Consider the following 27,895-nt stretch of genomic DNA (forward strand, 5'->3'; position numbering starts at 1 on the left):
GAGCAGAAGGATGGGCCCTGGAAAGCAAGCAACTGAGACTTGGCTTCTTTAGTGCTACTGCAACTTAGGAAGCTGAATCAAGGCACAATCGCTCGGACATAGGAACTAGAGGCCACAGAAGGAGAGAACATTGAGGTTTTGTTTTTATTCAGTGCCGGAGGATGTGGGCTTTCAAGGATATGACCTTTAGCCGAATCTTCCCATCCATTTCCTTTTTTCTATTCAACCCACTAAGCCTAAAAGGCCAATGTTCCCCACACAATTTGGCAATTGGGAGATGGAGGGAAGATTTGAGAGAAAAATGCACCTTTGTAATGATTGGGTAGGGTATGGAATGAAGAGAGAGAAATGTCTCCATGCAGAGGTGGGTTTCACATAATTTTACCACCCGTTCACTGTGCACTGAAAATGTGAGCATGCACAGGGGCGTTCCACGCAGGGGTGAAATTCAGCAGGTTCTGACAGGTTCTGGAGAACTGGTAGAGGAAATTTTGAGTAGTTTGGACAAGCGGCAAATACCACCTCTGGCTGCCCCAAAGTGAAGAGGGAATGGAGATTTTGCAGTATCCTTCCCCTGCCACACCCACCAAGCCCGCCCACAGAACCAGTAGTAAAAATTTTGAATTTCACCACTGCTTCCACGCAAGCGCTTTGCTTGCGCATGCGGCTTGGTACATGCACATGGCTTAGAAAATATGGATAAATAGGGTGGCATAGCGTTGGGGAGGGTGAGCAGGCCCATCCATAGGTTGCCACTACTGGTTTGCTCGAATCAGTCCGAACCGGCTGAATACCAGCACTGTCTCCATTACTTTGGGCCCCAGAGAATTAAGGAAATCCAAGCATTGGGAACCAAGCTCTTGCTTGATAACAAGCTTGGGAATGAAGTTGTGGAAATGGGAAGCTGGTGGAGGTCTCTCAAGGCTCTTGTCCACAGACTGAGTCTGATGAAGAAATTGCACTACCACACCACCTCCATTGACACCAAAAAGCCTTAGTCGTGGTCTTCCATGTGACCTAAATATGGAGAATGACATTGGCCCCTATTGTGCTTAAATCTGATGTTATAGAAAGACATTGGAAGGACAGGCTCTTGATTAAAAAGTTTGCACTCTCTCTCTCTGAGGCCACAAAGATATGGCAAGAAGTACAATATGTACAAATTGTATTCCTTTCGACTTGAAGGTCTCTCAAAGCAATTTAAATCTGGTGACTATGCTAGAGCCCTGCTTATAATTTGGAACAGAGGAAAAACAATGTGGATGGAACAGGAAAGAAACATGTTTAAGCATGCATTCCTTAAAGTTATTCTTATTTTACAAGAACTGCATATGCACATACAAAGTAATATATACTTTGCATTCCAAAAATGGAGTGACACTATGGCTCATTGGTTAAGACTCTGGGCTTGTCAGTGGGAAAGTTGGCAGCCTGGGTTCAAGACCTAAGCACCATGTGATGGGGTGAGCTCCTGTGCTCACACCAGTTGCTGCCTAGCAGTTCGAAAGCATGCAAATGCTAGTAGATAAATAGGTACCACTTTGGTGGGAAAATAACAGCCTCTATGATGTCATGTTGGCCACATGAACATGGAAATGCCTTCAGACAGGCTCAATAGCCTTGAAACAGAGATGAGCACTGCCCCTAAAGTTGGCAACAATTAGGGAAGGAAAATGTTACGGAATGGGTTCAGAATAGGTAAGAAGCAGAAACCATATAAACCAGCAATCTCAAACTTTTGTGGCTTGGCAGCCCAGCAGAGGAGGGTGTGTGACCAGGCCGCCAAAGTGGCTGGTTGTTGTCACACAAATGCATACAGCTCAACAAGCAATAGGCCAACAGGCATGCACATGTGAATGCAGTTCAACCTGTGCAAGTTGAGTTGTGTGCACTTGTACATGTGCGCTGGCCCGCCACTCATGCAAGTTGAGCTGTGTGCGCGCGTGTGAGTGTACATGCGTGCCAGCCAACCATTCATGCAGCCCAGTTCCGAAAAGGCCATGGGCCGGTAGTGGGCCATGGGCCAGAGGTTGGGGACCCTTGATCTAAATAAGTTTCAAGGGAACCAGGAGGGGAACCAAGAGTGCAAGTACTACTCTGATAATTATTATAAAGTTGAAAACTATGCAATCTACCCAGATGTCAGCCCTACCAAGGAGAACCAGGCCAGAAAATTAACTTCCCAGGAAGGCTAAAAGTGCTACTATTGCTATTGGCTATAATAACAGAATCTTGCAACTCTGATTGTGCTGACCTCCTCCTCCTCCTTCTTTAGTTCAGTGAATTAGGGAGGTCTTTGTTTGAGCTATTACCAAATAAGATACGGTTACTCTGGACTTGAGAAAATATTTCAGCCCCTTTTGCCTACGTAACAATTCCTGCATATTGTATCTCCACCAAGGTCATCTTCCTTATTCACTGCACCAGCTAGGGCACCAACAGACTAATCTTTTTCTGTTGTTGTTGGCAGCGCTGTAAGATGTTCCTACTTATGGATAGGCAGACATAGCTTTCTGTTTTTCTGGAACAGCTTCTCCCATTGAATTCCTACCTTTCAGCACTGTTCAAAGATAGTGAGTCATTCTTTACAGGGAACAGAGAATATAGAAATTTTTCATGCATGGCTTCCCAAGATAGAATTGCCATCCTTACTAAGACTATTCAATTACATCTAACAGGTTCTGCATTTAAAAATAGTTGCTTTTTAAATATGTATTCCCGAGAACAAGATTTCATAGCAGAAGGAAATGGTATCGTGTCAGGCAGTATGAGGTAAGGGAGAAATGAGAGAGGGAAGTGAGATGAGGGAAGCTGTTATTTGGCACTGTGAAGTGCAAACCTTAAAACATCACTTCAGGATTTTTAGTGGGGTTGTGTAAGCAACTGTGTCTATAGCCACAGAACCTCTCTTTGGACTATTTAATCTCTCCTGTTAATACCCCAGGCCTTTTCTGTTCCTGTTGCTCTCCCCTCCTTTCGAGGCATAATTAATAGAAATCCAAATCTATCCCTTTTATCCTTGCCTCAGAACTTTTCATGCATATCTTTACCAGATGAGAATGGTTGATTACAGGTAGTTCTCGACTTACATCAGTTCATTTAGTGACCATTCAAAGTTATAACGGCACTGAAAAATGAGACTTATGACCAGGGGTGAAATTCAGCAGGTTCTGACAGGTTCTGGAGAACCGGTAGAGGAAATTTTGAGTAGTTCAGAGAACCGGCAAATGCCTCCTCTGGCTGGCCCCAGAGTGGGGTGGGAATGGAGATTTTGCAATATCCTTCTCCTGCCACGCCCACCAAGCCACGCCCACAGAACCAGTAGTAAAAAAAATGAATTTCACCATTGCTTATGACTATTTTTCAAAATTACAACCTTTGAAAATCTCCCTATGAGCTTGTGATCAAAATTCAGATGTTTGAGAACTGGTTCATATTTATGATGATTGCGGTGTCCGGGGTGTGTTTGTGTGTCATGTGATCACCTTTTGCCTTGACCTTCTGACAAGCAGTCAAGGGGGAAGCCAGATTCACTTAACAACCAGGTTACTAACTTATCAACTGTAGTGATTCACTTAACAACTGTGGCCAGAAAGGTCATAAAATGAGGCAAAACTCACTTAACAAATGTCTCGCTTAACAACAAAAAATTTGGGTTCTACTGTGGCTGTAAGTCGAGGACGACCTGTATTCTGCCTCTCCTCCCAGGCCCTCAAACAAAAACAAACTGTATGGATAAATACAGATACAGGTAATCCTCGACTTACAACCATTCATTTACTAGTGGTTTGAAGTTACAAAGGCACTGAAAAAGTGACCTGAACTTTTTTCATATTTATGGCCACTGCAGCATCATCATGATTACAAGATCAATATTCGGGCCCTTGGCGACTGACACGTATTTATGACAGTGGCATTGTCCCCACGTAATATGATCAGCGGTCAACATTTGTAATCTTCTCACCCAGCTTCCAACAAGCAAAATCAATGGGGGGAAACCAGGTTCACTTAACAATTGTGTTATTAGCAACCCTAAGTGATTCGCTTAACAATCATGAGGGAAGAAAGGTAATAAAATTGGTGTGACTCAATTAACAACTGCCTTGCTTAACAATGGAAATTCTGGTATCAATTGTGGTCATAAGTTGAGGAGTAGCTAGCTATATTTAGCTTGGAGTTGTTTCCTCTGAATGGCAAATTAGAACCAAGCTTCCGGTGTAACTCAAAGCAAATATATTTAATGCATCATAATGGGCCTAAAGCAGGGGTCTCCAACCTGGTCAACTTTAAGACTTGTGGACTTCAACTCCCAGGAGTTGAGGTCCACAAGTCTTAAAGTTGACCAAGTTGGAGACCCCTGGCCTAAAGGAAGACTCATGGCATATTACTGACCTGCAACTGTAACATTGAAGAAGGCAGAGTCATCGCCTGCATCACACACAAACTCGCCACTGTCTTGCACTTGCGCGAAGGGAAGGACGAGTCGTCGGTGGGGCCCTTGGCTCTCAAATAGCAAGCCATCACCTTCTTCTAATTCCTCCCCATCTTTGTACCATTGGACAGGGGCGTTGGGGCAAGAAAGCTCGCAGGTCAGCACCACGCGGTCAGAGGTCTGATAAGCATGAGTGGCCTCTGCATTGGACTGCACAATTTGCACAAGTGGTTCTGCAGCATCAAGGGAGACAGAGAAACCAGAGGTTTAGAACAGTTGTGGACCTATAGACTCAAGGTCTAGAGAAAATGGCTGGCACTGGTGGTAGACTATCCAGGGCCCTCCAGATGTTTTTTTTCAAAGCAGCTCCCACAATTCCTGACCCCTGTGGCCATATTGATAAAGGTTCATGAGAATAGTAGTCCAAAACACCTGGAGGGAACCTGCTTACAATCCTTTATAGCTGACCAAAACCTGGGAGGAAAGAGGAACTGGCGCACCAGGGCAGCGTTTGTGTTCTGAAAGTTGTTTTGTGTGAAGCAAAAAGGAAGAGAAGATATTAGAGAAAGCATTCACCCTTCTCATAACAAAAATTGAAGATCATCTCAAACCAGGAGGCTTGAGAAAACAAAGGGAAGAATTGCCTTTCACAATCAGTTTGTGATATTCATTGACAAGGGATGTTGTGACGGCAGGGCACCTAACATAAACAACCTTGTGGAAGGATTAGATAACCAGTGGAAGATAGGCTGCCTTATGACGCAGAATAGCTTACCGTGCAAGTCCTACATTCGTAGTCATTATATCTCTGAGTGACCACCAATTATCTGAAGCTAAGAACTGAACATGGAAAGCACAACTACTCTGTGCTCATTCACAAAGTCCCTAGGTGCTTCTGTTGAATCATTCATCAGAAAAACAGCACAGTATAAGTGGGCCAGGGACAAATTCAGCTCTCCTTCAGACCAAAATACACCCATGGAGCCTTTGAAACAACTCAGTGTGCAGCAGCTCACATCACCCAGAGCATTCTAAATTTACTAGACTTTAGTTTCCATAACTCCCAACCAACCACAAACTTTGTCTCTGTGATATGAAAATTCTAAGAGCTGTAATCCAGTCCACCACCACCGTTGCCCCAGAAGACACTTGGCAGGGGAAGAAATGAAGATGGCCTTTGCCTAGTAGGATACAATAATTCTCTTGCCTTTGACAGTGATGTTGAAGAATGCCGAATCGCCACCTGCATCACACACAAACTCCCCAGAATCTTTTACTTGAGCTGAAGGAATGACCAGCCGACGGTGAGGGCCCTCACTCTCCAGTAGGAGTCCTTCACTTTCTTCCACCTCTTCTCCATCCTTGTACCAATGTACGAGGGCATCAGGATGAGAAAGCTCGCAGGATAGCTCTATGCGTTCTGCAACCTGGTAAACATGGCTCTCTTCATCATTGGAGTATATGATCCTTACAGGATGGTCTGTGGCAAGAGAATACATTCTATGAATGAGGGTTGGTAGAAATAGGATTATGAAATACATTTTCCCCTACTTATATGCACATCAGGGGTGGGTTGCTGCTGGTTTTACTACCAGTTCACAACCCGCGCATGCGCTGTTCAATGCAAATTGTTTTCGCACATGTGCAGAACAATATACAGTGAACTGCGCATATGCAGTCACTAAAAACCAAAATGGCAATGGCCCAGCAGCGGTGAGAGAACTAGATCGGGGGCGTGGCACGCCTGGGTTGCTGCTGGTTCTGCGACCCAGACTTGAATCCCACTACCAGTTCGGCCAAACAGGGCCAAACCAGGAGCAATCCACCTCTGATGCACATGCACAACTGGAACTGAAATGGAAGTGTTTTGCTGCAAATTAAGCTTATTTGTCTATCTACATGTTTGGCTTTTTATAGAATATAAGAGAAGAGGTGCCTGCCACAATGCCTTTGAAATCCAGTATAGGATATGTTGTCTGGTTCCTGTATTGAAGTAAGTCATGATTTACAATTTGTTGAATAAACTATAATTAGTTTATGCACAATTAGGCATACATCCTGAATAAAAACAAGCTACATTCAATGTGTTCTCATATCACTTAACCCTTAATAAACACTTTAAAATTACAATTGCAGCACCGTCACAATATATTACATACGAATAAATAAATCCGATTTACACAACATATTAAGATAAGGGCTGAGTTCCTATAACATGTTGAACCCAAATCTTCATTTTGCCTTGCCTAAGTGTCATGCAAAGCTTGCATTATGGTGCAGTCTCACTAGAAAAGAGTAGAAAAGTAGGCATAAAATTGAGAGGCGGACCAATGATGAATGCAGGGCACTGAGGATATTTGGAGCTAAATGAAATGTGCAAATTAATAAGCAAATCTGACCCTTATTTTAACATTTTGAGATCTGATAATCAAGCCCAATTGGATAAAAAGAACTGACATTTTTCCACAGGTCTGATTAGAACTTCAAAAAATCAAGATCAAATCTGAATCCCAACAAAAGTTACTGATGAATGATTGCTTTTAGTATGACAAAACTATCACACAAATGGGGAATAAACGCAGCAAGCAGAGTATTTCTGAGCCCTATGACAATGTAATTTTTATGTGTGAGGCAGTTTAGCTCTTTGTCAATTAGGCATAATTGCCAACGAACTGCTTTGAAAGTTATTCTTGTATTTAGTTTGTTTTGAAGATTGATTGAAATAGGCTGGAGAGGTCATTTGTTAGGGTAGCTTGGTGTTAAACCATAAAAAGTTTTTAAGGCCAAAATGAGCTGTAGGAGTTGCACTCAGAAGGCAACAGGAAACCAGGAAAGGTCTCAGAGTATGCTAGTATTGAGATCTATGAGCTAAAAACAGGTTGCTGCATTCTGGACCATTCCCTGTACAGCTTCTATGTGGTTTTCAGAAAAAGCCATATGAAGAGCACTTTACAGTAGTTCTGACCCATAATGATGAGGATGAGAGTTACTGGCATAATGTTCCCTGCTCCAGGTACTGTATGTCCATAATCAAAGTCCCAAATGTTCCATTTGACACAGCAAAGATTACTCTAAACCGTAGCCATGAATCCAGGGAAACTACAGAATTATTGCTACAAAGCCAACTTTCATGAGACAACAGTCCAGCCAACTCTTTCAACAAATCAAAGTCCCAATGCTATATTAGAGAATCTATGCAGCTCTCAGTTGGACTGCTGGATTCTTGATAGACTCTGAACTTGGCTGTTTTCCTGCAGATATCTTATAATCAGGCTAGGTAGCATCATCGGTGTGAGGGAGAGTGGGGTTTGTATGCTGTTTATATATTCCTTGCCCTGCCAGTCTGGGCTGTTGGGGGATGATTTTTGTTGATTGTTCTTTGATTAGGATGTTCTTTGTTCTTGATTGCTTATGTAGTGCCATTTCCTGCTTATCTGGGTGTCTGTTGCTGGGGAGGGTGTGTTCCAAAATGGTTGTTTCTTTCTATGACTTTTGGTTGTACCAATAAATCATAAATGACATGTAGATGAGGTTTATGTCTCTCTGTCCAATAACAGCTGATTTCACCATTTTGTTACTGAACCTGGTAACGAAACATCTGCTGGAAAACAACCAAGCTCAGGGAACACCAAGAATCCAACACATCATTCTAAAGTGTGCAGAAAAGTATCAGTCACGATTCAGCCACAAGTAAGCTGAGTGTAGGAAAGAATGGAGAGCAATTTCAAAGGAGAAATGTAAAGAAGACGACCCCCTGCTGTAATCTGCCTGAGAAAAGGGACAAAGAGGAAGATGGCCGAAACCTCCTGCAGCATCAGCTCCCTCGAGTCTGGTGAATTAAATCAAACATGCAACTATGATAATTACAAAAACGCCCAGCCCTGTCTGAATTCCAGAACACAATAGCTCTCTAAAGTGGCATGCATCACAGATTCTCTCTTTTTTTTAAGGTAAAGGCTCCCCTAAATCAAACTTAAATCTTGTGGATCACATGACACACCTAGATTCCTTTCTTAGCAACAGAGTGGAAATGGTTTGTTAATCCCTTCACCTGGGTTGTTTATGCAGCTCCTCAGTAAACCCCGGGATTTCCCTGTGGTTTCCCATCCAAATCTGAACTATGTCTAACCCAACTTGAGTCAGCCACGCTTAGCCGGGCGTAACCACCTGCTGTGGCTTTGTCAAGAAAAATACAATTTAAATCCCCAAGTGAGCGCGCAGGGGGGGGGGGGGGGGGAGAGAGAGAGACAAATCACACTGACCTGAAACAGTTACAATGAAAAAGACAGAATCACCTCCCAGATCACATACAAATTCTCCTGTGTCTTGCACCTGGGCTGAGGCAATGATCAGGCGGTGATGAGGCCCTTCGCTTTCCAGCCGCAGACCCTCCGTTTCTTCTACTGGTTTCCCATCCTTATACCAGTGCACGAGAGCATTAGGGCGGGACAGCTCACAGGCCAAAGTTACTTGTTCTAAAGCCCAGTAGGTATGAGCCTCATCTGCATTGGAGCACACCACCTGTACAGGTGGCTCTGGAACAGGAAGGACACCAAATGTGAGGAAAAAATCATAATTCAGTAGCAATAAACCTATTTTGTCTGGCAGACTTGTTTTAAACCCTGATATCTTTAGTTAGGGCTGTATGAAGGTCTATGAAGAGTTGCAAAGTTGGTTAAAATATATTGCATTAGAAAGGTGATGGCAAACCTATGGTACACCATGTCATTTTTGGTGACATGCCAGGCCTCCAGCCCCACTGAAAGTCACAGGAGAAAAGTCTCTCACACAGCCCCTGAGGCCTCTAAAAATCAGGTGAGCATTCTCCCTTGATTTTCAGAGGCTCCTGAGCTCCTGTGGGATCAGGGCCTTCTTCCATGATTTCCAAAGAGTCTGTTCAGAGGCTCTTGGAGACAAGAATCCAGAGGAGAACAGAGGAGAGAAGATCTGGAGAGGCCTCCTTTGTCTTACACTTACACTTACACACCCTGTCTGTGCATGTGTTAAGACACACCAGGAGGTCAATGTAGACATTTTTTTGAATTTTGACATATCAATCCCAAAAGGTTCACCATCACTGCACTAGATAGACTACAACAAAAGTATATCTCAGCATAATGTGGCTTCCGCTGTTTTATTTATTTTCATCCCACCATTATTGTTCTTTTTAAACATATATAATACTCCTTCCTCCTCTTTTCCCTACAACAACCACCCTGTGAGGTGGGTTAGGCTGAAAGAGAGTGACTAGGCCAGGCACCCAACCTGCTTTCAAACCTAAGGCAAGATTAAAACTCACAGTCTCCTGGTTTCTAGACTGATGCCTTAAATACTGGATTAATTTTTTTTTCATAATAGGAAGGTCATTAATTAGAAGAGTTCTCTAGGCTGGACCAAACCATCTTTATAGCACAGTGTGAAAGATCCACTTCCAGAGATTTCCTGGGACTGCTTGTATGATTCCTTCTTGAACTTCATCTCTGTGCTTGAGGTCACCACAATTCTATTGAGTAAAAACCAACTTTCTGAGGTATAACAAATCACAAGTGCCTCCAAGTATTAGAAACACAGAAATATGGTGTTAGAAGTAACATAAAATAAACAAAAGTATATCCCACCTCTCCCATGAAAGGCAAATAAACAACCAAAAATTTCTCTTTACCAAAGCAAAACAGAACTGGGCTCCCTGCCCAGCAGTTGGCAGAATGATTTCTTAGAACAGATATCCCAGCTTTTCCCAATATGAGAAATTCTGAGTTTTCTGGGGAGTGCAGGTCTAATCCATCTGCAGGTTGGGAAAGGCTGGTTTAGGAGCGTCATGTACTGCACCTTTAGTCCAAATGAAGAGAGTTGAAAAAGAAAAAAATGATTCTACATAAATAAGGCATGCCTAGAAGGGCTATTTCTAACCTGTGATAGTGATGTTGAAGAAGGCAGAGTCACCACCTGCATCACACACAAACTCTCCTGTATCCTGGACGTGGGCAGAGACAAGGATCAGCCGGCAGTGTGGACCCTCGTTCTCCAGCAGGAGGTCCTGGCTTTCCTCCACCTTTTCCCCATCCTTGTACCAGCACACAGGGGCGTTAGGACGGGACAGCTCACAGGCCAGTACCACACGCTCTGAGACCAGGTAGGTGTGAGCTTCCTCAGGGCTGCAGTGCATAATGTGGACAGGAGTTTCTGTGGAGCAAAGAAATGTGCTGGGAAGATTGTGGTACCTTCTTACAACACCACTTTATCTGCACATGGAAATTTGCTACGGGCCTATTTGCATTGCATCCTTAAGCTGCTTCCGTTCTGTCAGTCTATCAGACAGAAGGGGAAACATTCGTTTTTAACACTAAGGGCAGGGAGTGAGTGTCCATACTCAAAGGCTGGGGATAAGTCAAATGCAGTCTCATCAGAATAAGGCAGTAAAAGTGTGCTGTTAAGAGTGTAGCTATGGTGAGGAAAGACCAAAGAAAAACTTTCCTGAAGCAAGAGAACACTTTTGCAGTAAATTAACCTCAGGCTTTTATATCCACTGGGTTCAAAACAGAGGTGGATTGCTGCCGGTTCGGCCCGAATTGGCTGAACCAGTAGTAGCGGCGGCGGGGGGCTCCGCACATCTTCCCGGATGCTTCTGCACAGGCGCAGAAGTGTAGCACGCACGGGAGCACACCCGAACTGGTAGTAAAAAAAATTACCAACCCATCTCTGGTCCAAAATTATATCCCCTGACTCTTGTATCACAACATAAAAAGAAATTGAATCAGAAGGCATAGGAAAGGTTTTCTGATCCCTTGATGAAGTTGGTCAAATGCTTTAAAAAAAAAACACTCAGAGAGTGCTTGGTCCCAACTTGCTCTTGGTTTTGCCTGCAGGAGTTTTTGTCTTTGATTAAGAGGTGGTACAGTACCTGCTTCCACCTGAAGGGAACAAAGTAACCAGGCTTTACAGGAAGACTTTCAGGTATTTGTCAGGGGTCCTTCACTTGAGTTCATGCTAAGCATTTGTAACAACAAAATGGATGATGAGGTTTCCATTTTCTGCCCCTCACAGGTTAAGACTCACCATTTCCATTAGAAAGAAGAGGTAGAAAAAGATTCTTTCAAATCTCACATTTGCAATGAAATCGCATTAGGCCATTTCAAAAACAGCTCAATGTTTCAGATTTGAAAAATCCTAAAGTGCACACTAGACTCCAGGTTGCTAAGGTCTAGAGGCACAAAAATTCTCCTGAGTTTAGAAATCACTCCTTGCTTACAGCATTGGAAAAGCAAGTTATTTCATTTTCCCATAGATTTTGTAGGCAAGTTTTTAATCAGAAACCTGAAGTCAAAACATACAGCAAATATTTTCTGTTTTCCATGCCTTTGTTAAAATGCATTCTACTCTAGAAATACTTGAGAAATACTTAGTATCACAAGCTTACAAATAACAGAATTTGGACCGAGCAGTAACCACTTTTGTAGAATTATTTTGTATAACTTTTAAGCAATTGTGCAATTAGGATAAAATTAGACAGTGATCTGTGTCATCTGGAGAGGCTACTGACCTGCAACAATAATGTTGAAAATGACAGATTCTCCACCAATGTCACATACAAATTCCCCAGTATCCTGCACTCTGGCTGAGGAAATGGTCAAGTGATGGTGAGGTCCCACGTTCTCCATCAGGAGGTCCTTGCTATCTTTCAGAGTTTCTCCATCCTTGTACCAACGCACAGTGACATCAGGGTGGGATAACTCACAGGACAGCACCACACGATCCGCAACATTGTAGTTGTGAGCCTCTTTGGAATTGGACTGAACAACTTTCACAGGAGGTTCTGTGGAGGGGAGAAATAGGGTGAAGGGACCAATTGTTACCCAGCTCGGAATCATTACTGAATTTCCACATTTGGAAAGAAAAGATATGATTACAGGCTAAACCCTGCTAATAGTCAAATTACAGAAGAATTGGATATTATTTTATGTGGGATCAGCTATCCTGAAGGTGCTTTTTTAGGAGGCAACTGGACTTAGTTTTTTTCTTTGAAGTCAGCTATATTCAAAATGCTTATGGAGCTTCAAGCTCCATATCTTTGGCACTAAACCCTATAAAAGGACATGCACCTTTACACTATAAACCGCCCTGCTTAAATCAAGAGTTTTTGTTTCTTTCAACTTACCTTCCACAGTCACAGTGAAGCTGATGGCATCATCTTTGGCATCACATATATATGTCCCAGAGTCCAGAGAGCAGACAGAGGGAATCAACAGCTTATGAATGTAGCCTTCTGACTGGACACAAGCACCATTATTCAAAGCTATAGGATTCCCATCTTTGAGCCAGCAGACGGGGGCATCAGGCATGGAAAGCTCGCATTCCAGAAGCAGAGGCATCCCAGGAGGAAGGGCTCGAATTCGCCTGGCCTCAGGCACTGGAGTAATATGTACCTGTGGAGCTGAAACCAAGTAAAATCTATGCATAACAGCATTTGTTTCATCTTGGGCTATTCTTGTGATCATAACAGCATTGGACCATTTTGTATACATTCCAAGCCACTTAGGAAACCCGTAGGATACAGTATATGTTGGGATGGAGCTGAAGCTTTGCACTGCTTGTCTTTACTGCAAACATACAGTAAAGGTGAACACTGGCTTTCTCACACAGCCTTTGCAGGTCAATGCATCATAGTTGCAAGCAAGTCATGGGAAAAACATAGGGCAGCACGGCAAGTCATACTTCACATAGAACTACACTATTGGATTTCATGATTATTATTATTTTTGGTTTGTTTAATTTGAAAACCACAGTGAGGGAGTTATACTTCTAATTAGAATAGCCATAAACTGAGCAGTGGTGGTGCAGTGGTTAGAATACAGTAGTACACCATATTTCAGGCAAACTCTGACCCCAGCCAGGAGTTCGATCCTGAAAGGCTCAAGGTTGACTTAGCCTTCCATCTTTCCAAGGTCGGTAAAGTGAGGAGCCAGATTTTTGGGAGCAATAGAGAGGGCTGTAAAAAGTGCTATAGCCATGATGGGGAACCTGTGGCACATGGAGCCCTCTATGCAGGCATGTGAGCCGTAGCCCAGCGCAGCTCCACTGCACATGCACACGCACCTCCCGCTGTCCAGCTGATTTTCGGGTCTGCCATGCACGCAGGAGATGTGCGCACATGCATGGGGGAGGGGAGTGGGGGGGTGTAGTGCACTCCCACTCCATTTTGGCAACAGGAGGCTTTAGGGAGGGCCTCTGGAGCCTTGGGTAGGCCATTTTCGCCCTCCCGGAAGCTTGAGAAAAGCTCCTGGAACCCAGGGAGGGCAAAAAACAGGACTTTCGGAAGTTCAGAAACGGGTGTGTTTCCAGCCTCTAGAGGGCCTTCAGAGCCCAGGGGAGGCCATTTCGACCTCCCGGAGGCTTGAAGACAGCCTCCGGAGCCTGGAGAGGGCAAAAACTCTCCCCCCATGGGGAGGGGCGGTCACACATACATGCTCAGGGGGGTCATGTGCTTATGCACAGGTGGATGGGGCTCATTGCATTATGGGTGTGGGGCACACGTGTGCGCACTATTGCACGTGCACACACAATTTTAATAAATAAATAAATATAATTGTTTCTAATTACTGATCTGTTCTCAGAACCAACTAAGAGCTCACCTTGTACATGCAACACTGCTGATTCTTTCACACCATTGGCTTCAAATCGCACCTCGGACCCATTGGCAGCTAACTGCACATTTTTGACCTGCAAAGTATGGCTCACTCCACTGTGCATGATGAGGTACTGCTGGTCTTCCTCTTCCTTTGCCAGCCTCTTCCCACTGAGGTACCAGCAACCAGACATGGGAGCTGACAGCTTCACTGAAAAAGTGGCATCCTCATTGATACAAACCGTCACATCTTGCAGTCCCTCCTTTATATGGGCTCTGGGCACTGGAAGAACAATCAAAGGTTGGGAGAGTAATATCAGCCCTACAACCCTATATAGTTATGTAGAGAGAAGGCTCTTGATGGAGATCTATTACCAAACCTACTGTTCTCAATAAAACTAAACCGTCCTTTGGTGGTTTAAACAGACCTGGTATATCTCCATCAAGGTAATATTTCTTAGTCTTAAGTTTATTCTTTGAGACAAATGTGTTATGATGACTCTAGTCATTTGGATTTGCAAATCTAGGCTTTAAAAGTTAGCAGCTGTACAGACCCCGCTGGTTGTAGATCCAATAGCGGGTGCATACACACAGCTAGCATAATTTGCAAAAGCAAGCATACAGGATAAATTATTCCAGTAGAGCTCAAACTCTGAAAGAAAAGGGAAAAAAGGAAGGTATTCAGCAACCTGAATGTGTAAGAAGGATGCAAATGAAGAACAGCCAGTTGGGGAAAGCAGACTAGTGCACTAGTGTGCAGTGGGAGAAGGAAAAAGCAATTGACTAATCAGTGCCTGAGGAACTTGCCAGTCACAAAGCAGCCAAAATCAGAAGAGAGATCCTTATGCAAAGAGGAAGCCCCACCTTTGAGGAGCAGGGAGGCTTACCAAGATGCACGGAGCCTGGGAATTCCACATGCTCACTGCACCCATACTGATTGGCAGAGCATACACGGAAGCGGTAGTCAGCCTCCTGGGGCACACCATCCCCTGGAACTTCAACCATGCTAGCGACATCAGTGGTTAGGCAAGGCACCCACTCAGCCTCTCCTACAGTCTGCCTCTCAAGGATGTAGCTGCTTGGTGGGCTACGATGTAGATTTGGTGGTGGGCACCACGCCAGGAGGGCAGCATTGCTACGTCTGGTGCACATCTTTACTTCCACAGGTGCACTTGGTGGAATCCTTTTGGCACCTAGGAAAAAGAAATCCTTTATATTATCTTCTTCCTGCAATAACCACCTATTCCCCACAAACCTTGTGGAGTAATTAAAACTTCTAAAATCTCTGCAAAGTGCAGCATTTTACAATAGCCAATTAAATGTAGATTTGTTCTATGAAACATATCTGTGACTGGACTATTTCTGTCCCAAAGAGGTAACTAACCATAACTTGTTAGCCTAAGCTTGGCGTCTAGGGATAAAGTTGGCTTTAGGAAGATCCACAAATTATAAATGTGTTTCTGTGAGTAGAATCCCATCCACAGGCTGGGCACAATCTCTCTGAAAAGTGAGCCATCTTCCCACTGAATTTCCATGTTCACAGGAATCTCTTTCAGATTAATGGCTTTCTTCCAGCCCATTCCTAATTTCCGGCAATGTGTCAGAACTAAGTCTTTGCAGCTAACTGTACCATATTCTTACAGTTGTCAAGAAAACTACAGGGACATGAGAATGACGTAACCTGGAGCTGAGCGTGACTGCAGAAAATAATATTTCTGTGCTGCAGTATGCAAACTACAAGTGATGCATAGGCCCATTTTGAGACACCTCCCCCTACATTCTCACTAGCAAAATATTTAGTGGTAAACTCCCAAGTTATAGTGACACAATCTCACAACATTAAGAAAACAAAATATAATTAATATTGAGTGGAATTCATTTAATTGAAGGGCTAATTTCAATTGTTAATTGTTATGAAAAAATTTAAAAAAGAAATTTAATTACAGTTTGTTTGTTTAAAGAATTGTATGATAAACTGAGTAGGGTTAAATTGTGGACTGATTTGCACATATATGAAGGTTGATTTCTCAAAGGGATAATAGCAGTGTATGATGGTAGTAAAGATTATGTGATAATAAACTGAAGACTTAGCAAATGCTTCAACACTGAGCAGGAAGTAACACAAAGAAGTGAGATATCCCCTAGGTTGCCTGATGTATTAAATGTATAAAAATCCTTGGGGTGACATTATAAATATGTATATCAGGACACAAAAGTATATTTCATTTTATATGCAGTCGTTGCCATATTGTTGGCTGAGAAACTGAACAGTTTGTGATGAATGTTAGGTACGCATCCTGCAGTGAGGCATATGAATTCCAAAATTAATATGTCAGAGTTAGTTGATTTTGCATGTAAAATAGAATGACTGCAAATTATATGTGAGTGGAGGAAAACTGTGAGTGGAGATCATTTTTAACAGAATATTTATTGAACATGGGAAATGGATGGAGAATTATTGAGAGAAATGCAAATGCTACAGAGCTTCCTTTAGAATGCAGCTTCCCAGAATATATTTTACTTTTAGCAACAAAGGAAACTTCCCAAGTCCTCCTGTGGAAGCAGGAAGATAGAACACCTTTTTATCCATGATGAACCTGTTCCCAAGACATTTCAAGTACAAGAACTCTTGATCAAGAGTTATTCATATTAAACTCAGATACAGGTCTCTTAAAGGCTGATTTAGAGTTGCCCGCAACTTCCTACAGCCATCGCTGCAAACTTACACTGCAAAGGGATTGTCAGGTAAGCATAGGTTGCTGATGGCTGTAGATGCCAATGCAAACACCTCCCAAATGCATAGGTGTGCAGAGGTGCATATCCTGCATGTTGATTGGTTGATCCAATCAACATGCTCTGTGCTTTGCTGTTTGAGTGGCCCCCACCCCAGCCAGAACATTACATTTGCAGAAATATAAATGGACCATCTATGTAACTGTCCCTGAACAACAGATTCATAAGCTCTCTGACTTGCAGTGCAGGAGAAGTGTACTTGATTAGCTAAGAGTTCTTCTTGTTTCCCTCCTGCTCCCCCCCCCCAAACACACAATTAAGATTCTAGAGCTGCATTCCTTCAGTTCAATGCCTCAGACTGTGTTAGGCTGAAATCCTCCTCTATCATCCCCAACCAGCAATGCTGTTTGGGTGTGGTTGGAGTTATAGTTTTACATAAATGGAGGGCACTACATTGGAGGAAGCTGTCCAACTGTTATTTGATTCTCTTTTGAGGTAGATAATCAGAAACACAAGACCTACAACCAATGAACACTTCTCACAGATGGATGGATGGATAGATGGATGGATAGATGGATGGACAGACAATGTAAAAACCTCAGACTTAGGAAATAAATAAATAAATAGCAATAGCAATAGCAAAAGCAATAGCAGTTAGACTTATATACCGCTTCATAGGGCTTTCAGCCCTCTCTAAGCGGTTTACAGAGTCAGCATATCGCCCCCACAGTCTGGGTCCTCATTTCACCCACGTCGGAAGGATGGAAGGCTGAGTCAACCTTGAGCCGGTGAGATTAGAACCGCTGAACTGCAGATAACAGTCAGCTGAAGTGGCCTACAGTACTGCACCCTAACCACTACACCACCTAACAATCTATCCATCTAACAAAAAAGCCGGGTCTTTATGTTTCTAAATCCTCAAGCTTTTCCCAGGATGTCTGAAATTTTAATTTGAGGTCACTTTCAACATAAATGTAAAGCTCAGATATGATTGATGGATTCTAAAATCAATCACAGGAAATATAACCTTGCAAAATTCAGATGTACAATTCAGTCTTAGAAGGGGAGAGTGCAAATTACAATTGTTCCAAACAATGTGTATATGAGGAAGAAAAAACAATTGTGGTGGTGGATAATTTCTAGAAGTGGAATATTCAAACATGTTTTAGTAATTGTAAGACTGGGCCCTATTAAATAACTTCCATTAATTGCTTAGATGTTTCATAGATTGATGTCCCAGTTTATATGGGCCTTTGAGTGGTTTCTTTCCAAGCATGGATGAAGACACCCACTACATATCTTCTACACTGTGGCAGCAGCTGATGCTACAAGTCATCAGCAGGAATCTGATCACAAGTGGAGGCCTGTGAGAGACTGCCTGATAAGTAAGATGATTGGGCGGGGGAGGGGGAAGCATCTGATGTACAGCCAGACATAATTTGCACTTGCCCATGCCAGTTTAGGAAGTAGCAAAAGCAGCAGCATCCATGAGCACTAGATTGCTTTGGAAATATGTTTGCTAAAGATAAAACATTGATTTAGCAATCTGGAACAGTGCAGTGTTATAGTACAGTACTGTAATTTCATTCTTCTGACCTGATTTGACATCAGTTCTAAAACAGCTTTGATCAAACTAGATCATTGCCAAGTCTAAATAACTAAGCATAATATGTGTCTAAATTTGTTGTAGATCTCTGTAATCTAATATGGCAAGCCTCCTTTGTCCCAAATATCAGGCATCATTGAATCTAAGATAAGGGATAAGATAAATAATTTGCAGGCCCCTAGTAAGAGGTTCATTTGGTGAATAATGTTTATGTCAAAAGCAAATAGAAACATTGAATGACCCCTAGGTAGAAAAGCATGATTCCTCCTTCCCTTCTTCAATAGTTCCACTTCTGCTCTGTACTCACATTTCACACGAAGCTGTGCTGAAGTTTGTGAGTCGCCCGCCATGAAAGTGATGACTCCAGCATCATGCCGTGACACATGTACCAATACCAAAATATGTGTTTTCCCAAAGCTCCTAATAAGCGTATGTGGGGCCTCAACCAGTTCTTGCCCATTACGGCCCCAACTTGGTGCTTCCACAGGTTCCCGGGTCTCCACATAGAAGGCTGCATTTTCTCCTTCCATCACATCCAGTTTTCGTGGCAAGCGCTTTACAATGAGACCTGAAAGAGGGAGTTTGCTCAATTACTATCAGAATGGAAACCCAAATGACACTTAGCCGTCAGCAAGATTACATGTTGCAGGCACTACCATATTGGGGTGGCCGCTTATTAACAGCCAGAAAGAAGGGCTGTGATTTACATTATTAATATTAGAGATATGTAATATCACTCTATTGGGTCTTCTTATAGAGAGAATACAGGCAGTCCTCGACTTACAGCCACAATCGAGCGCAAAATTTCTGTTGTTAAGTGAATTTTGCCACGGTTTATGATCTTTCTTGCCACAATTGTTAAGTGAATCACCGCAGTGGATAAGTTAGTAACCCAGTTGTTAAGTGAATCTGGCTTCCTCTCTGACTTTGCTTGTCAGAAAGTCACAAAAGGGGATCACATGACTCCAGGACACTGCAACTGGTTCATAAACATGAACCAGTGGCCAAGCATCTGAATTTGGATCACATGTTCACGGGGCTGCAACAAAGGTCGTAAGTGTGAAAAATGCTCAAAAGTCAGTGCCACTGTAACTTGAACAGTCAGTAAATAAACTCTTGTAAATCGAGGATTACCCGTACCTACTTGGTAACAGTTTAAATTTTGGAGTTCTATTTATTTATTAAACAAATGTATATGAATGCCCAACTTATGCAGGGTGACTCCAGAAGGCTTACAACATTAAAATTCCACAGTATAAAACACCTATGCCACCCTCATGCAATGTATGTATATATATAATACAGTACATTCTGATGTACTACAGAAGCCTGAAACACACTTCTGAATGGCTTAGGATGGAAAAGACCAGAGTCTTTTTCCACAAGGTAAACAAGGCTCCAGTTTTGGTCTACTGCAGGCAATTCAAAACTGTATTATGTTAAGAACATAATATTTTTTTTAGTGTGCCTGCTGAATCTTCTCCCCAGTTGCTAACGTCAAAGCTCCTGCTTTGATAGGGTTCTTTATCACTACACGGAGTTTAGACTGCACTCGCCATTATATCCAAGGACAACTTCAAACACAGCCCTGTCCTCTGATGGTTCTCCAAACAAAGGATTATCCACTTGTACAATGTGTAAAGGCTGAGGCTGGCGATCCATTAAATAAAAAAAACCCTCTCTTCTGAAGCTACCAACTAGCTCAATATCCCATACTCCTGAATGGCAGGAGGATAAAGCCTAGACTTCAGGAGCAGAGACATTGACATCTCTGGCTCTTGGGGGCAATTAGCTGCTGTTTTTGAGATTTCATTCCGATCTGCAATAAATATTTTTTTACTCTAGCCAAGTCATGTCTGTGAATATGCTGCCAAATCGAGCCGAGAGCTAAACTAAGGTTGAATTTGCACAGATGAACTGCCGAGCCTAGGTATCAGGTGCATTACCTGAAGGGCTTTGCATGTAAAAATATTATAATGTATTCTAGTAATTTATTTGAATTGATGCAATTACTTCAAAACCCCCTCACCTTGCACAGAGAGCTCCCCAATGCTGCGGCCCTTGCCTTCCATCTCACACAGGTAGATGCCGTCATCATCGGCCCGTGCATCACGCACTGTCAGCCGCCTCAGTAGGCCCTGCTCCTCCATCAGGTACTTGGGGCTGGGTTGCAGGCGCTTGTCTTCAAGATACCATGCGGTAGGCATTGTCTCTAGAGGCACCTGGCACTCTAAGACTGCATCTTGGTGTTCCATCACTTCTACATCCATCAAAGGTGCCTGGAACTGTAGCTGGGGTTCTGGAAGACAGACACAGAAAGACTCCAGGTGGAGACTTATGGATAGTCTTCAACTTACAACCACAATTGAGCCCAAAATGTCCGTTGCTAAGCAAGGCAGTTGTTTTGCCCTGCTTTTGTGACCTTTTTGCCATAGTCATTAGGCAAAGCACTGCAGTTAAGTGAATCATGTGGTCCAGTGGTGGGCTTCCATTTTTTTTATTACCGGTTCGTGCACGTGCAACGCTTCTGCGCATGTACAGAAGCATCCGGGGGTGGGAGGAGCCTCCCACTACTGCCATTATCGGTTTGCCCGGTGTGGGCTGAACTAGGAGCAACCCACTCTGATATGGTCATTTAATCAAATCTTCCCCCACTGACTTCGCTCATGAGAAGCCAGCTGGGACAGTTAACAAATGGAGATCACGTGACCCCAGGATAGTGCAACAGTCATAAATACCTGCCAGTTGCCAAGCATCTGAATTTTGATCACGTGACCATCAGGATGCTACAATGTTCATAAATGTGTAAGTCACTTTTTTCATTGCTAAAGTAATTATTTTAAGGACTACCTATATAGTCCTGTATCCCTAGTCTCCCTAAAATGCCAGCCCAACCCTCCACCTTCAATTCTTAAGCTTTCACATATTTTATTTCATAATTCCCCTCTCACTATCGACCCTCGGGGTCAGAACCCTTTTAGAATATTTAAATGCTAGGTTATTATATGCACAATAATGGAAGAATAATGAAATCCCCACTATGGATTGTGAAAATGTCAGGAATGGGTTGTGAAAATGTCAGAACTTGCAAAAATGGCAAAACTGAGCTGTTTGATCGGGGGGGGGAATTTTTAAAAAAAGACAGAAATGAAATGATGGTTTCTGGGTTTGAAGATTAAGATAGACTTGGATTAAACGAGAGGCTGAAGGGACTATATATTTAAGAGGGAAGAGGGATTATAAAATTGTAGCTATCTGTTGAAAAGCAGGTTAGAGGTCATTATATTTCTTAACTTTCCCTGTTTTCCTGTTTCATGCAGTTTTTCCTTTCCTTTGATTTATCTTTTATTATTCTTAATAAACATAAATAAATGAGAAAGAACTCTTAGCATATTTAAAATGCTGCCGCTGTTCAATCCATGAAATGCCTCCAGAAATCCATGTCCTCCATTTCTATTGGTTTTTCTGGCATGTATTTGCTAGCCACAGTTTAATCCCTCCTGAGAAACTGTGATGAACCCAGCTAAGATCTGTAGGATTTGCCCACAAGGAGTAATCAGTAATAGGCGCAGGCTTAATTAATACTGAACCTTTCTTAAAAAGATAACTTCTCTTTCTAACAAATGCTGTAACAATGTCCCATAGTCTTCACTGAATAATTTACTATCAAAGGAGAAAATGTTGATGATGGGTGTAAGGGTGAACTTAATTGCTTTAATGAATGGTGGCGACCCGCTTTTTTAGAATGATTTAGAATGATTTACTACTTCACTGACAAAGGAATATGAACCCAAACATTTAATGCCATTATTTTTTAACCTTTAAGATTTGCAGATTATTGAGGAGATGAGGACTCTACCTTGGTTTGCTGTCAGAGAAGAGGGTGGCCTTTCTCCAAAGGATTATTCTGAACAAGAACAGAGTGCTAAATGGGTGGCATGTGGTATCTATAGCGCTCAAGGGCCGTACCATCAGCTCTTCGGAGCCACTGCTAAAGACACCTGTCTACCCCTTCAGCAAGCCAAGGATCAGAGTTACAGAGATGAAATTGCAGGAAAGAGCAATGTCAAATATCTTTGAAAAGACAGGTGGGAGTTGTTTAGATGGCACAATTGAGCCCAGTGGTTTTGTTTCTCGAAAAGAGACGCCAGGCTTAAGCCCCTCCCTTAATCAACAACGTGTAGTCTCTTTACAGAGTGGGAAACACCATAATTTATATTGAATGGAAAAATCATTTCTATTTTTTTCCTTCCAATTTCCAGGGCCAAGAAATTCGAGGGTTAAGTAAATGTTAGTGCTGAGACCCAAATGAGCCGCTTTTCTTATCCTCAGGATGTGGCAATTAAAATTCATCAATATGTCTGTCATGTTTGGAGGAGCAAAATCACCTTGGAAATAGCATTTTGAGTGTGCTGATGAGATAAGGTAGAGATTTACCAGTCTGCACCACTTCATCTGATATTGGATAATATTACCCTACAGGAAATTAGCATTTCTTGGAGAAGACCAAGCTAAAGCTTAATTTCCTATATTTATTTACTGATGTACTGGTTGCATTGCCTATGCTATAAATAAAGGCTCTGTTGGCTAATGTTTAAGTGTATTCCGATGTTTCTGAGCCTTGTCGGCTTTAACAAGTATGGATTTCAATTCTCAGAATTCTCCAGCCAGCATGGCAAGGTTGAGAAACATTTCTTCATTCAATCATTGAATGGGGCTTTGGGGGCCAGTTATTTCTACTGTTATGCATACAGCCCCATCAGGGTTGTTTGTGAGCCACCTAAAGTTGATATGAGTCACACAGAGCTGCATTTTTGGATGGGCGGCAACACAAATCTTTTAAAGCCATATAAATAAATAAATAAATAAATAAAGTTAAATAAATATGTAATTTATCTAAATTTAAATAAATATATTGAGATGCTAGAAATTGCACAGAGAAGAGTAATAAAGATGATTAGGGGACTGAAGGCTGAAGCATGAAAAACAGTTGCAAGAATTGGGTATGTCTAATTTAATGAAAAGAAGTGAGGGTGACATGATAGCAGTGTTCCAATATCTCAGGGGAGGCCACAAAGAAGAGGGAGACAACTTATTCTCCAAAGCACTTGAAGGCAGGGCAAGAAGCAATGGATGGAAACTAATCAAGGACAAAACAAATCTAGAACTAAGGAAAAAATTCCTGACAGAATAATCAGTGGAACCACTTGCTTTCAAAAGTTGGGGGCGCTCCAATACTGGAGGTTTTTAAGAAGAGACTGGTGTAGGATTTCTGCTTGAGCAGTGGGGTTGAGCTAGAAGATCTCCAAGGTCTCTTCCAACTCTGCTATTCTGTTAACAGTCTGCCATCTCTCCCTCCATCTTCCTCTTTCTCTATTTTTTTCCTCCCTTTTTCTACACAGGGTCCCATCACGAAATACATTTTGCCTATTAAAAAAAAAATTCAACTGAGTGCAGATGCTACAAGCTCTCTGGGTAAGGTATTCTACTGCACTGCTATTCTTACAGGCAGAAAAACCTTCCTGTTTCATTCCTCTTTTGTCACTCAAGCCCACCTCCTCTCTTGTCTGACCCTCAAGAGATTTAGATAACAGCTGATTTCCTGACCAAGAGCAGCCTTTGACATATAACTGAATCCTGTTATCTCACATCCGCCCCTCTGATTGTCCTCTCCAGGCTAAACAAACATTGCTGCTCCTTCAGAGCTTCACATGGCATTTTGTCTGCTTTATCCGCCTTCTTGCTCTCCCCAGAGCATTCTGCAAAATTCATGAATTCCAAGCATCTCTCTTGGAAAAGCAAAGGGCCTGAAATCCATCCATCATGACCTACACAGTCAAAAGCATTTCTATAACCCTATTTTCTTTCTCTTTATCAGTTGCCTTGCCTCAGTTCCATTAATATCCCATCCCTTGTCTTTCCCCATCTTTTTAATGCTATGATCTCTGCCATTCTGAAGGTAGCCTGGCTAGGTGGCTCAGTGGCTAAGACACTGAGCTTGTCAATCAGAAAGGTCGGCAGTTTGGCGATTCAGATCCCTAGTATAGGTCTTCTGCGTGAACAGGGGGTTGGACTAGATTATCTCCAAGAACCCTTCCAACTCTGTTACTGTTAAGGTCTGTTCTAAAGCTGAGGGTCAGAGCAGCTAAACTTGGAATCCTTCCTTCTATTGATGCAATCCTGAAGGCAAGGAGCAATCCCAGGAGCATGTCAGAGGTTGAATAGCAGCCTTGTCTTAAACAACAGTCTCTCATCAGACTGAGATCTGTCACTAAATGAAATTTTGCATTGCATCTAAAACCCAGTATCAAGTATTTAATAAGCTGTTCTGAGGGAAAAATTATTCCAGATACCACCCTAGCAAGTTGAATAGTTCTGCTGTATTGGCTCTCGTAAAAATAAATTCAGTTTTAAATAAAATTTAGTAGACGTAACTATTGATTATTTAATAAAATTAAATAAGCCATGAATGTCATATCTCGATGTCTGGAGCCTATGGGGGTCTAGATGAAGAATGACAAGCTTCAGCTGAATCGCAAGATTGAATGGTTTTGAATTGTGGGGCCCACTAATTCTAGGACTTTGTCATCTCTGGTGCACTGTCCCAGACAGTGTGCAGTCCTGTGGTCCTCCTAGCTTCATGACTCCTGCTCAAAGGGAAAGTGGCATCTTGGCTAGAAGAGCCTTTGCACAGCTGCTTGTGCACCAGTTGCACCCTTTTCTGGATTAGTAGACCACTTACAGTCTCTCATGCCTTAGCTACCTCCAGATTGACTACTGCATTGGCTCTACATGGCACTTCCCTTGAAGTGTATCCAGAAGCTTCAGCTGGTACAAAATATAGCAGCAAAGGCAGTTATGTGCACTTCTAGAATGGCATATGTTACATCTCTACTACACAAGCTGCATTGGTTGCCAGTCTGCTTTGAATTCAAAGTACTGGCTTTGATCTTTAAAGCTCTGAATGGAATGGAACCGTCTATCTGAGGAACCGCCTCTCCCTGGTTACGTTAGCCTTCTCCATAGGTACTGGCAGAGTAGGCATGCTGCAGGTGCCATCAGCTAGGGATCTATATTTGTTGGGTCCCAGGAGACTTGCCTTATCTGACATGATGTCTGCCTTATGGAACATTCTTCCCCCAGAAACTAGATTATTAACTCCACTCTTTTGATATTCCAAAAGTCCCTCAAGATCTAGTTATATAATCAGATCCAGGTCCCAAGGATCTGGATATATGCTCAGATTACTCCATTGCTAGTTGTCCATTCTTGTCCTCCCTTTGCTGGTATATTTGTCTTCATAATTTTTGTTGCATTTTGTGAGATGGAAGGCTATATAAATTTAATTAATAATTAAAATATATTAAATTACACTGCATGGGTAGACATAGTCCATCCCTATCAAATTAAAGAGCAGGTGCAGTATTAAATGTTTCTGTTCTGATTGCTGGTGGTACATCACACAACGATAGTATTTCCATTGCACATACTGAATGTTCAGAGAAAACTGGGCCATGTATTAAATATAGAAGATCATTCATTTGTGCTAGGCTCCATCTCCAGACTGTATAATCCAGGGACATTCACTAAACTTGGCTGGCCAGCAAACTCTCCTTCCTAAGCCATAGTAGACAACAACAGAATCGGTGCAGGTGGAGAAGACTATTACCTACATGCTTATCTCTAAATTCACATTTGTTGATCAAGACATATTCCTAACCCAAGGTAGAAGGAACCATGTCCAGCCAAGCTTTTATCAATGGTTGCTATCTCACATGCCATGTTCCTTCCCTTGAGAGAAAACAAAGCTTTGCTGTCCATCTCGTCTAGCATGGACCAAACCACTCTGCAGTTCATAGTACTGTTATTGACAAAGAGTGTACACACCTCAAGAATGGAGCCCAAGGACCATTTGGATCTCTCAGAGAATAGGTAACAGGCTGCAACCAAGTTTCTGCTTGCGATCCTGAAACTTTCATAAAGGTCTAAAGACTCCCTGCTGCTTCTGAAACTCATCTTGTAATCCATCTGAAATTTTTTTGCTGTAGACCTGTTCCCGTTCTCACAAGTGGTTTGGCCATTCCTCTTGGGTTTAACTAATCTATCATGGGCTGGATTGGTTTATAGACTGGTTCAAGCTTAACATTTATGCTTTGTCATGCCTTTCAAGTAATGCCTACATATTTTGTCTTGTGCTTGATTTGTCAAGCACTAAATCAACAATTCTTTCTTTTGGAGTTGCCCATTCATTTTTATTCACTAATTCCACCCACATGGCTGGGTTTGCAGAACCCATTTATCCAGGTCAATTAAAGTTGATATGTAAACCCAATCAATGTGTTCTCATGCAGGTCCAGTGGTGTCCCCACATCCCCACCCCACTCTTTTTCCTCCCCCTTGGATGGATACCTTGGACATGGAGTCTCACCGCACTGAGCGTCTGGCCGGCAGTGTTGCAGGCTGTGCACACATAGAGTCCACAATCTCGTGCTGTGCAGTACAACACCTTAAGGATGAAGTAGCCCTCTCTATCCTCGTAGAGCAGGTGTCTTCGTCCAGGGGACAACATCTTCCCATCCTTCTGCCAGACGATCTCCGGCTTGGGCTTGCCAATGACGTAGCAGCGGAACTTAGCATGCTTCCCTTCATTCACAGTAAAAGACTTTGTAGGGGGGGAGCTGGGAAGCACTTCTCCATTCTGCCTGCCTTCAGACAATACAATGCGTGCAGGGTGGTGTGGATGCCTCTTATCCTCTTGTGACTCAGGTGGCTTCTTGAAATGGCTGTTTTGCGGAGCCCCTTGAGATGGGTCATTATGAGGAAGGCATGCCACAGGGTCTACCAGGAGCACCGCTGCAGCCATGCTCTCCCCAAAGCTGTTCTGTGCTCGGCACACATAGACGCCTGCATCTGGCAATCGGGTGTTATAGATGTGCAGAGAATGCCAATCCCCAGGCTCTACATCCATTCTGTAATGGCTGCTCTCAAAGATGTCTGATAATCTGCGTCCATCTTTTTTCCATTCAAGCTGCCCTGAGACCCTACAGGCAAAAGTCACATCTTCACCACGGGTCACGCATGCTGAGACAGGCCTATTCAAGAAGGTGGGAGGCTGACAGTCAAGATCTCCATTAGGTTTCAGTTCAGACCCTGTTTCCACTTTCAGCAGGGCAGCTGCATACGTTTCACCCACACTGTTCTTTGCTTTGCACACATAGCGTCCGCTGTCCCCTGGGCCAGCCTGAGAGACCAGCAGGCTGTATGCATCCCCGTTCACTTCAAGAAACATCCGGCCAGAGGGCAGCTCTAGCACAGAGCCATCTTTCTCCCAGACAATGCTGGGACGCGGCTCCCCGGCCACCTGCCATTTCAGGATGGCATTCGTGCCACTTTGGACTGAGAAAGTACGAGGAGAGGCAAGGAATCGGGGAGCTCCACCAAAAGCATCCATTGCCAGCCTAATGGGGATTCAGCTGAGGTCAGGGACCTATAAAGAATCAAA

The 27,895-nt window shown here is 42.9% G+C and overlaps 1 protein-coding gene across 1 annotated transcript in view; it reads right to left on the minus strand.

Annotated features, from left to right (window-relative positions):
• OBSL1 (obscurin like cytoskeletal adaptor 1) overlaps positions 1–27,895 on the minus strand; it is a 77,170-nt gene that overhangs the window by 46,528 nt on the left and 2,747 nt on the right. The window contains exons 3-13 of the mRNA XM_087713417.1: positions 26,803–27,880; positions 20,423–20,692; positions 18,701–18,961; positions 14,942–15,247; positions 14,062–14,337; positions 12,588–12,863; positions 11,973–12,245; positions 10,343–10,615; positions 8,695–8,967; positions 5,640–5,912; positions 4,393–4,665 (exon numbers count right to left, since the gene is read on the minus strand). Coding sequence (XP_087569543.1) covers positions 4,393–4,665; positions 5,640–5,912; positions 8,695–8,967; positions 10,343–10,615; positions 11,973–12,245; positions 12,588–12,863; positions 14,062–14,337; positions 14,942–15,247; positions 18,701–18,961; positions 20,423–20,692; positions 26,803–27,844 — 3,796 coding nt within the window. The 5' untranslated portion in view covers positions 27,845–27,880. The remainder of the gene's footprint in view (positions 1–4,392; positions 4,666–5,639; positions 5,913–8,694; positions 8,968–10,342; positions 10,616–11,972; positions 12,246–12,587; positions 12,864–14,061; positions 14,338–14,941; positions 15,248–18,700; positions 18,962–20,422; positions 20,693–26,802; positions 27,881–27,895) is intronic.

The sequence above is a fragment of the Thamnophis sirtalis genome, unplaced genomic scaffold, assembly GCF_051295495.1.
Source record: "Thamnophis sirtalis isolate CommonGarterSnake01/CBP01778 unplaced genomic scaffold, rThaSir2_p1.2 scaffold_1, whole genome shotgun sequence".
NCBI classification, from domain to species: Eukaryota; Metazoa; Chordata; class Lepidosauria; order Squamata; family Natricidae; genus Thamnophis; species Thamnophis sirtalis.